Source organism: Genypterus blacodes, unplaced genomic scaffold (genome assembly GCF_046128005.1).
Source record: "Genypterus blacodes isolate CSIRO-AG114 ecotype Tasmania unplaced genomic scaffold, CSIRO-AGI_Gbla_v1 ptg000156l_1, whole genome shotgun sequence".
NCBI classification, from domain to species: domain Eukaryota; kingdom Metazoa; phylum Chordata; class Actinopteri; order Ophidiiformes; family Ophidiidae; genus Genypterus; species Genypterus blacodes.
In genome coordinates, this window is record NW_027466957.1 from 424417 (window position 1) to 435000 (window position 10584).

Genomic DNA, 10584 nt, shown 5'->3' on the forward strand with positions numbered 1-10584 from the left:
AGTGACATTTCCAGGTTTAAGTTAAATCAACTGTTCCGAATGTTCAGGCTGCCTAAAAGTAAACCCAACCACGTCCTCTACCGTTTAAAGTATGTATCGCGCGTTATGTTCAATTTCCGGGATTGTTCTCCCGTTTGACTGCAAACACTGCACATGCCCACACGAGCCGCGTCATCAGAATGCGCCTCACAAATCACAAACATACAAGCGGGAATCCCAGTCGCCTCTGAGTTCTTTGTCTTTTACGAAATATCCGTAGTCATGTGGACAATCTAGCGTGTGTGTGTCTGTTCCTGTAGCGCGCTGGGACTGAGGCGAAGGACGGAACGTTTCTCTCACTGATTTCTTTCTTATACGGCGAACGATAATACCGCGTTCACATTGTCACTTCCGGCGTTTTCCAGTTCGGTTTAGGTCGGTTTTACTGATCACACTTCGTTCGTTTTATGTGATCATCCGACAGTTTGACCCCATGACGCAGAGAAAGAGATTGTCCAACACACAGAGCTCCTCTCAGAGCAAGGTACTAACACTAACACGCTTTATGTTTATGTGCATGGAGTCGTGGCTGTTGTTGTTCAGTTCATTTTTTTTTAGAGATGATGTGTATGCAGAAGCCATATTTGGTCTGAAGTGGATCTCTAATCCCTGGTTTTGATGCTTCTTTGCGTGTAGAAGCGCACAGACACCTTACCGGGTGAGGAAGAGGATGACGTGACCTTTACTCAGCCGAGCACATCACAGGTCCAGAAAGGGCTGGAGAAGGTCACACCTGCGCAGGTGGACGAAAAGGTACCAGACACACAGAAAACACACACTCTGTTATATATGTGGTTTAAACTCTAGAGTCATTTCTCACACATATTGTTTGTACATGCTGCAGACTGCTGAAGTGGTTCAGTACTTCCTGATGAAGGACCAAAAGAAGATTCCTGTACGCCGAGCAGGTAAGACACACACACACACACACAAATTAAGAGCTGAGGACACTATGCATGTGTGTTTATCCTGTGATGTTATTTTTCCTCTTTTGTCTCTCAGACCTTGTGAAGCATGTGGTGAAAGAGTACAGAAACATTTACCCAGAGATCATGAATAGAGTAGCGCGCAACTTTGACCAGGTTTGTTCAGGCAGGGATCAGGGTAACATTATCATATTAGATTAGTTGGGAAAGCAATGTGTGTTTATCCCCCTTTTATTCACTCATTCATACAGGTGTTTGGCCTTAAACTGGTGGAAATCGACACCAAAAATCACCTGTACATACTGATCAATAAGTTGGACACCCCTCTGAACAAGTGAGTGTTTGATTGGGGATCCTTATCTTGACATGGATATACAACCTCTGCTACATTCATGTGCTGCTGTCTATGAATGCTCACATTCAAATGATCCAAGCTGGTGAATCAATGTATCTTTCTGTTTTCCCTCGTCTGTCCCAAGTCCCGTCAACCCTAAAATGGGACTGTTGTTTATCACCCTGAGTGTTATTTTCATGAGAGGAGGAGTCGTCAAAGAAAGTGAGTGCATCCCTTCATCCATGTTATATCATCAGGAGCCGCACCAAGACACACACCGCTAAATGTTCTCTCCTTTAGATGTCATCTGGAACACACTGAAGAAGCTACGCATAGACCCTGGGTAAGTGTGTGTGTGTGTGTGTGTGTGTGTGTGTGTGTGTGTGTGTGTGTGTGTGTGTGTGTGTGTGTGTGTGTGTGTGTGTGTGTGTGTGTGTGTGTGTGTGTGTGTGTGTGTGTGTGTGTGTGTGTGTGTGTGTCTCTCTCTCTGTCTGTCTGTCTGTCTGTCTGTCTGTCTGTCTGTCTGTCTGTCTGTCTGTCTGTCTGTCTGTCAGTCATCCTTAATATTCAGTTTTGTGCTGTAATGATTCTAAAAGTCATCTTGGTCCCTAGAGAAAAGCATGAAGTGCTCGGTGACGTGAAGAAGGCGATCACAGACGAGTTTGTGCGGCAAAGGTGAGGACTGCCGTCTTTCTCCACACTCACTTCCCCTGAGGTATGATTGTAACTTCCTCGGTGGCTCAGTGAACTCGCCCGGCAGCTCCTTGACCCGAAGGTCACAGGTTCAGGCCTCGCTGGGGTCGCTGGGTTTGTCTGTGCATGTGAAAGTGCCCTGGTGTGATCAGAGCCAGTGTCTGTCAGACTGTAGACTCTGGTTTATACCACACCACAGAGCAGCAGGAGAGAGAGTGCAAGAGGCCAGAACACCACAGCAGAGTGTCTGAGCCAGCACCAACTCCAACATGTTACTGTAAATGTGTCTCCTTTAATATCAAGTGTCCTCATTTTTACACACACAAATTAGAGCAGGTCAAACAATAGAAGTCATGATTACAAGTATATTGTGTTTTTATGACTATAAAGTAGAAATAAATTGATACATTAATGTTAAAATGAGTAAATTAGAGTATTTCTTATTTGTCATTGAGATAAATGAAAAAAAAACACTTTGAAACTGTGAAAATTTGAGGATTTGTTGTGATAGAAATAGAAAGTTTTGACATGTTTAAGTAAGAATGTTATTGTGTAGCAGTTATTCTACAATGTACTGCTTTGGCAGATGTTCCAAAATGTTGTGAAGTTCCACTGAAACAGAAGCACTCTTGTGTGTGTGTGTGTGTGTGTGTGTGTGTGTGTGTGTGTGTGTGTGTGTGTGTGTGTGTGTGTGTGTGTGTGTGTGTGTGTGTGTGTGTGTGTGTGTGTGTGTGTGTGTGTGTGTGTGTGTGTGTGTGTGTGTCCAGGTACCTGGAGTTCACTCGAATCCCACACACAGAGCCAATTGAGCATGAAGTCCGTTGGGGTCAGCGTGCTGACGAGGAAGTGTCAAAAGCAAAAATCCTTGAGTTTATGGGTCAGGTACGTGTGTGTGTGTGTGGTGTGAACACACACTATCCCTGACTTTATCACATTGATTTGTTATTTTTCACTTCCCCAGCAAAGCTTCAGTATACTTGTCGTTAAGTTGAGTTGGTGTGTGTCATTGATGGTGTGTGTTGTTCTCAGCTCTATGACCAGGAGCCTCAGAGTTGGGCCCAGCAGTACAGAGACGCCCACTCCAGCTCCGCCTCCACCTCCGGCTCCAGCCAGGCCAGCACCAGCAGCCACAGATGAACCCTATGCTGGAGCAGCGGCAGGTCCTCCATGTGGGCTGCTCTTCTTTAGAGTGATATTTTCTTAAATAGAAGCGGCACAGCTTCACAGATTCTGCTTTGTGTTTTTTTAAGAAATTCTTCACATCAACGCTTGATGTCACACAGGCACAGTGTTGTAGATGTATCTGTATTTTATTATCTGAACTTTAAGGAGACACTGTTCATTGTCATGTTTAGAAAATAAAATCCTTTTTTTTTTTTATATCTATCAATGATTGCCAGTTTGATCACTCATGTCTCTCACACACTCTTATCAGTTCATTCTGAAAGATGAGTAGAGACACAGTACAGAGCTTAACACACAGCACAGCACTCACACAGTTACACACAACAGAGCAGTTATACAGCAGCATGAGACTGGACTATATGATGTGACCTGATCACAAACACACACGTTTACATCTGACCGTATGTATTACACGTACATATTAAGGAAGAACTAGTTCAATCTTGGAAGTGGTACGTCAGCTGCTAAACACATTGTCAGGAGTGAGGTGCATTTGTTAATTTCAGCCCAGTTTACACCTACACATGATACAGAGATCACATTTTAATCCCAAAGTGTAAATACGGCCTTTAACTTTAAAGCAGGTGGTGTCGTCCACATGCGTACATCATAAAGCTCTCCTGAGAAAATCTCTTGCTCCCCCAGGTGAAGCAAACTAACAGTCAACAGTCAATTTTTAAAGACTCCACTTTTGGGAAGCCACTATGAGATCTAGACTTAAGGCAACACGCACCTCATGAAAACACAGCTATACTGGACGGAAACCATCAAGCTAATAAACACTGTCAATGTGATTCACATATGTTCCTTATCAGACAGTTAACTTTGAAACATGAGGAGATGTAGTGAGACTCCACCACAGGACAGCCATATCATTATATAGTATTATATATAGTATTGCACCAGGTTCCCTCAAGTTTTCTTTTAAATCTGCCCACGTAAGATAAAAAGATGTGTTGGTGCATAGAATTAACCCTTTACAATGAAGTGAGGCACATCACGGTGTTGGGCAGTTAAGGTGCCAATTATCCCACTTTACACCAAAGGATCGTGGGTGTGTGTAGTTTGCAGAGCTGCCTAGTGAAGCGCGTTCTCTCACCGCTGTTAACATCACGCTACAATAGTCGACGTGACAACTCCCGTTTGTACCACAGAGGCAAATACCATGACAACATGCATTCACAAAATCAGTATTATCAGGGCCGTTTGGATAGTCTTGAATGTGAATGGAGACCTATGTGAAATGAAATGCAAGAGAAGGAGGAGTAGGGAAATGAGGAGACGGAAGAAGTAGCCCATCGAGAGAGAGGGTGGCAACATTCAAGAGTACCCAAACACTGATCCAGTGTAAGCAGGATTCCTTCCTTTGTCACAGTAGAGGAAGCTTCCTCTTCATATCAGACATTTGGCCTGAGTCCTGCATTATAAAGTGCATTTACAATGGAAATAGACTGCCGGGAGAAATGTCTCCGTTTCATTCAAAGCAAAGTTTTCCATCTCACAACAATGACTACAACAATGACCGCTATGATTATTTCAGCATTTAAAAAAAGGCCACTTTCCATACAGGCAAATGGAAAGGAAACCACCCGTCTGTCACGTTTCGTCCTCTAGATGTGGTCTGGGACCGTCACCAATGCCTCCGCAGGTTCTCTGTCCACGTCCACGTTCTGACAGACAGAGAGACGCTCATTTATGACAGATATATTGTTAATATAATATACAGACTGTCACCATCAGCCAATAGGATTCATAAAGTACATTCTAAACGTTGACAGTTGTTTTATTTGCTTATTATCATTTGACTGTGTTTATGTTGTCACTTGCCTCTGGTCTGTCTCTGTGTGTGTTGACAGCTTCAATTTTGAGGAAGACAGATTCCACTTTACAACCTGAGAGAAAAGACGGAGGCAGAGAAAGAGGTTAGGATGAATTTAAATCCGAAAATCAAGAGATAATGGATAGTGGGGAACTGAGAAACGGAGAGACGCTGACCGTATGCGACTGGGGTGAGTTTCAGCACCGTGTGGAGGGGACACTTCAGGTACGGCAGCTCATCTGACACAGAGAACAGATTATGATTAAGCATCGGGAGCCTGTGAGTACATTGACAATTTCTGAGCGATCTTAATGTAAGCGCATATAGAAAATCTCTCTGACCAGCACTCTTGTCCAGGAAGTAGGCCAGCAGACATCTCATAACCGCCTGGTGACAGATGACTAGAACGTTCTCCTGTCTCTCCAGCTCCATGATAACCGGCTCCAGACGCTGGACAAGATCCTCATACGACTGGTATGGGACATGTGAAAAAGACGTTATTGTTTTATCTCTCACATTTACAGACAAACCAATTGACAAGCAACCATTTTGACAGTTCTCATTGTACTCATTGCCAACAGAATCACCATTATTGAAGATAATTGATGATTGATGCAAAGAAGTGATGATCAGTGTGTGTTTGATAAGTCACTCTTACAATTAAAGGCTACCCTGCCGTGCTTTATCCTTCATTTGTCTTCATCTTCAAATTCAACCTTATCAAGCTTTTCCTTCCTCACCTCTCCTTTAGGGTAGCGGTAGCGGTACTTGTCTTGGTCCCTCAGCGCAAACTCCTCTGGGTAATTCTCCTGAATCTCCTCATACATCATCTCCTCACAAACCCCCTGGGACAGCCCAGACAAAACACATCAAAGGGTCAAAAACACACAACCCTATTCCTCTGACAAGCCACTTTCTTTCATTCATGCAGTGTTCCACCCAACACACAAGATACACACACACAAACACATTCACCACACTCACAGCATCGATCTCATTGAGGGCCTTCCACTGTTCATACGGGACTCCTAGAGCCTCTGCAGTCTGGATGGTCCTCTTCATGTGGCTGGTCCACACCTTCAGGTCGCTGATACACTGCCCACGCATATACACACCCATCGCACTGGCAAACTGACAAGAGAGGACCATGTTAAAGCACAGGAAGGAGCAGTGTAACAGCAGTGTAACAGGCTTAACTACACACAGACTCCTCACTTTGTTTCCACGGGGCGACAGGCCGGAGTCTCCCCCGATGCGGCCCACCAGGTTGAGTTCACTCTCTCCGTGGCGGCTCAGGTAGATGGAGCGCGGTGTGACGTGGATGTTCATGAGGTAGTAGACGATCCTGCTCTGGATGTGGTCCTGGACCCGGTTCACCAGGTATCTACTGCCCACATTAAAGATCTTTATGTACGACAAGTTCCTGTGGGAAAATGGGAAATAGCAAGAAAATGTAAATATATGATACCGACACCACAACAGTGTATTTGATGATTTTGCATGGATCTCTTCACTCGTCTGTTGTGTTGTAGGTATGAGGCAGAAACTAATTGTTTAGCATCAGGGGCTTTGGATTATAAATGTTCCCTCTGGCTGCCAATGTTGGAAGTCGCTGCTCATGATGACATAAGGAGCATGCACGTCGTCCCATCTGAACTATCATAGCTGGCAGAAGGCGTATGACTGCTTGTAGTCACCTGTCCTTGTCGTCATCCAGCGGGACGTAGGTCAGTTTGTAACACTCGATCCTTTTCAAGAAGTCAGCTACAGCCTCTTCCTTGTCACAGTCCACATAGTCAGGACTGCTCAGCTTCACTTGCTGTTTTGGGAAAGAGAAAGAAGGACGGAGGCGACAGCATTTAGCTTAAGAAACAAATATGAAACGAATGTCTCAAACGATGTCACGTGTTCCTTTTCCTTCCTACGTCTTATTTTGCAAAATAAATGTGTTCCCCTAATTGGATGGCACCAAATGGAACTTGAATGAATAGCCTGAATAATTGGATTAATTAACTGAAATGAACTGGGTTAACTCAGACGAGGCAGAAGGAGGATAATGGAGTGAAAGCAGCCGAAGAGGGAAACACGTGACCTGACAGAATGTGACTGGGGCTCTAATGTTTGTGATCGGTTCCATTTGTCACTGATTTCATAAATAAGAAGCATATTGTCTGTTTTGGCTTCAGGCTGTAGACTCGGCTCCCTTACTTTAATATTCTCCGCAATGATTTCAGGATCGTCACACACCGACTCGATGAAGAAAACCTGCGCAGGAGGAAAAAGGGGGAAAAGTTATACCAGAATTTAAGTTTAAATGTTTGGATTGTATTTGTAAAAACGCAGGAAAACCAACAAACCTTGTAACCGTTGTCCTTGGCGAAGTTGAGGATGACCTCTCGGCGCTCTGTGGTGGTGTTAGTGGCGTCAAAAACCTTACAGAATAAATGAGGACAAGTGAGTTCAGAACTTTAAATTAAGGGAGAAAATTAGATCAGGTTGCTAATAAATTAGTCAGAGAACAGTCCAAGTGTGTGTGTATGCCTCTTCTTGGCTATCAGGTTCCACATTTGTACATGTATATGGGAAGAAGAAATCTAAAACATATAATCATTTATACTCACCACCACCTGCCCCTGCTCCCTGTTGAAGTACTCACACACATCTTTCAGAGCCGCAATGGCACAAGCCCTGTGCAGAGAAACAGCAGAGTCACACAAAGTACTACGGAACAAGCTTCAGACACAAATGTTCTGCGTTTGTTTTCCCCTCGGCTTGTGTGTGTCTGTGTTGTGGAGAGGCAGGTTGTGGAACGTTATAGTATGGTTGAGGCGTATCTGGATCACAGAGACACAACCATTCTGGCTGCTTTCCCTGTGTTAACACCCAGTTGCCAATTGATGCTAACAGATGAGCTGCAAACCAAGGAGTCTGTTTGAAAAGTCAAATGTAGATATAAATGTTCTCCCTGAGTGCTTTCTTGTTTAGAATATACAGTATGTCACAAACATCACAAGTTGGACAGCTGAAGGTTCATACTTGCGTATCTTCATGGCCTCCATATTGTCGGCACTGAAGAACTCATAGCTGTTGTAGGAACGTGTGGCGTCTCTCCTGTACTGTCCAACATTGAACACTGACAGAAACAGGAAGGAAGTGATGATGCCGATGTTTTTTTCATTTTTTCATAAACTGTCTCATTGAGTATGCATTTTACAGAATATGTCAGAGTCCAGTGGTTAAGTTCTAAAGGTCTAAGATCTTTAACAACAATAATAACAATAATAATACTACCACCTTCCTTCCTTCTTTCTATCTATCTCTCTCCTTCCCTTCCCCCTCTTTCTGTATAAAAAAGGATCTTCAAAATATCCTAGAACTGTATGCGCACTGTCATGTAAAATGTTTGCATTAATAAAAACAAATAGTAAAAAAAGAAAGAATAAAAGATTTAGCTGTGGACAAAATAATAACAATATACTGCAGTCCTGTCTACTCTGAAGGCTCCACTATACTTCATACTAGAGGGTCTTGACCTGTGGAAAACCTACAACCTACTCAAACTACACATGCAGAAACAGAGACCAGACCCACATAGGACCGTCAGAACCTGTCCAGTACATGTACTTATTCATGTATAACATGAATAATGCTGATGACCTACAGTGAGTTGATGAACTTCTACCACATGTGAGCGTGATGTCAGGTTTCTGTGTGTGTGTGTGTGTGTGTGTGTGTGTCAGTGTGAAATCTGAGTCTCAGTATCACTCTGTAATTGGGAAGTTGATACCTTTGGTGGGAACCCCGATCCAGTTGAGGTATCTGGTGAGTTTTTTAGAGATGTAGGTTTTGCCTCTGGCTGGGAGTCCCACCATCACTATCATGGTGGGGGAGTTGGTGAACTGTGGCACCGACGCTAAAACACACAAACAGAGAGAGTGAGTAAAGTATTTAGTCATGACTTCTTAAGAAAGGAGAACTTCCCTTCGGTACTGATGGCAGCAGACGGCAGGCGATTCTATATAATCCTAACCTGGATCTGTGGCAAGGCACTAATTAGGAGTCTGACAGCGTTTTGTATGGAAGACAGATTTAAAAGCTGTGACCAACATAAAGCTTTACAGGAACAGAAAAGGGAGAAGTGAGCAGGGCATCAGAGTGCGATCCTAATGAATAACATACACTCATCTCATATCTGCAGTTGAATCAATGCTTTCATCTGCACAGTGTTAAATCACAAATTGCACAATGTTCATTCAGTCATTTGAACTTTCTATTCCAGCGATCACATTCCCATTGAGTCAGCAGCACTTTGTAATTGGAGGTTCCAGTGGGCAGATTGGTTGTGTCACTTCAGGGTTTGGTGTTTTTTTATCATCATTTCATCATCATTACATCATTTCCCAGGAAAGACAAACGGCAAACGTGGAAGACATAAGATAGACAAAAGATTTATAAAAAAAAGAAAAAGTTGAATCATCACAACAAAGCTGGCAACCGACAGAGGGAGAAGCTTTAAGTATGAGATGATTCTGAGGATTATCACACACACACACACACACTGACCATTGGGGTGAACGGCCTCTAGGTCCCTAGCAGAGGGACATTATGTGCTCAACAATCTTTCTGAAGCCAAATACGCTTAATTTGGTCACAATTTGGCAGCAGTTACAATATCATTTTAAAAACCTGACTGAGTTGAAAAACCTGCAGTGATAGAGTACATGCATGCATCAGCTTGTTAGACTGAGGGAGGAAGACAAGATGGTGTCCTTGTGGGAACATGTGTGTGTGTCTGTGTGTAGGAGTGTGTCTATGTGCGTGTACTTACAGCCTCTGCGACGGCTCAGCTTGCTGTTCATCCGGGGAACCCAGGTCTTCTCTAGAGGGGTTTGAGTAAGTGTAGTTTGCTTCTGTGACATGACTGTAACTGACAAGTGTGTGTGCACGCGTGTGTGTGTCTGTAGCCCAATGAATCCTTCCCTCTGTATGTGAGTGTGTGTGTGTCCGTTCAGGTGAGCAGTGATTTTGAACTTTCTTCATCATTTCGGAGTGGGAGGAGATTCAGTCATTTCTGTCAGGACGCCTGCTTGGTTTGTTGCGTGGAATGAACCTGTTTCCGATTGGACCAACCACCTGTCAGTCACATTATCTGTCTGTGATAATGCCATGAATAAGGTTCTCCACCAATACAAAAGTAACATTTTGAAGGCGCTCTTTACCCGGGCACACAGGAAGGAGTGTAAGCGTGACAAACCAACGCTGGATGAGCGGCCTGGGACTTGGTGAGGACCAAACCGGACAGAGTATTTATATGAGTTTCTCAGAAGATATCTGATACACTGCCAAGAAACTGACCTGTGTGTGTGTGTGTGTGAGAGAGAGAGAGAGAGAGAGAGAGAGAGAGAGAGAGAGAGAGAGAGAGAGAGAGAGAACACCGAAAGAAATAAGAAGAGGACTACTTTATGTTTACTTTGTGGGTCATTAGTGGATGTTGTGTTTGTGGATACAGAGTATAAGAGTGAGTACAAGGACACACACACATCTGTTCAAATCATCATCAGGCTGTGGCCTCAGATGAACCATGTGCC

The 10584-nt window shown here is 43.8% G+C and overlaps 2 protein-coding genes across 3 annotated transcripts in view; one reads left to right on the plus strand and one right to left on the minus strand.

Annotated features, from left to right (window-relative positions):
• Nucleotides 1–155: 155 nt before the first annotated feature.
• On the plus strand, nucleotides 156–3506 carry ndnl2 (necdin-like 2). The gene is made up of 10 exons (XM_076166474.1): nucleotides 156–523; nucleotides 676–792; nucleotides 884–947; nucleotides 1042–1121; nucleotides 1217–1299; nucleotides 1445–1521; nucleotides 1600–1642; nucleotides 1912–1974; nucleotides 2760–2874; nucleotides 3022–3506. Exons 1-10 carry the CDS (start codon nucleotides 473–475, stop codon nucleotides 3127–3129), a joined length of 801 nt encoding a protein of 266 aa, XP_076022589.1. The 5' UTR covers nucleotides 156–472; the 3' UTR covers nucleotides 3130–3506.
• Nucleotides 3284–10584, minus strand: part of LOC143013040 (6-phosphofructo-2-kinase/fructose-2,6-bisphosphatase) — an 8547-nt gene continuing 1246 nt past the window's right edge. The window contains exons 1-14 of one of the 2 annotated variants that reach the window (XM_076166472.1): nucleotides 9825–10033; nucleotides 8784–8909; nucleotides 8033–8129; nucleotides 7618–7684; nucleotides 7354–7428; nucleotides 7205–7261; nucleotides 6694–6815; nucleotides 6212–6419; nucleotides 5981–6127; nucleotides 5737–5841; nucleotides 5338–5467; nucleotides 5173–5235; nucleotides 5005–5069; nucleotides 3284–4847 (exon numbers count right to left, since the gene is read on the minus strand). In XM_076166472.1, the coding sequence (XP_076022587.1) occupies nucleotides 4788–4847; nucleotides 5005–5069; nucleotides 5173–5235; nucleotides 5338–5467; nucleotides 5737–5841; nucleotides 5981–6127; nucleotides 6212–6419; nucleotides 6694–6815; nucleotides 7205–7261; nucleotides 7354–7428; nucleotides 7618–7684; nucleotides 8033–8129; nucleotides 8784–8909; nucleotides 9825–9915 (1413 nt within the window). In that variant the 5' untranslated portion in view covers nucleotides 9916–10033 and the 3' untranslated portion in view covers nucleotides 3284–4787. Of the gene's footprint in view, nucleotides 4848–5004; nucleotides 5070–5172; nucleotides 5236–5337; nucleotides 5468–5736; nucleotides 5842–5980; nucleotides 6128–6211; nucleotides 6420–6693; nucleotides 6816–7204; nucleotides 7262–7353; nucleotides 7429–7617; nucleotides 7685–8032; nucleotides 8130–8783; nucleotides 8910–9824; nucleotides 10034–10584 lie in introns of those variants that run through there. The other variant, XM_076166473.1, reaches the window with a different exon arrangement.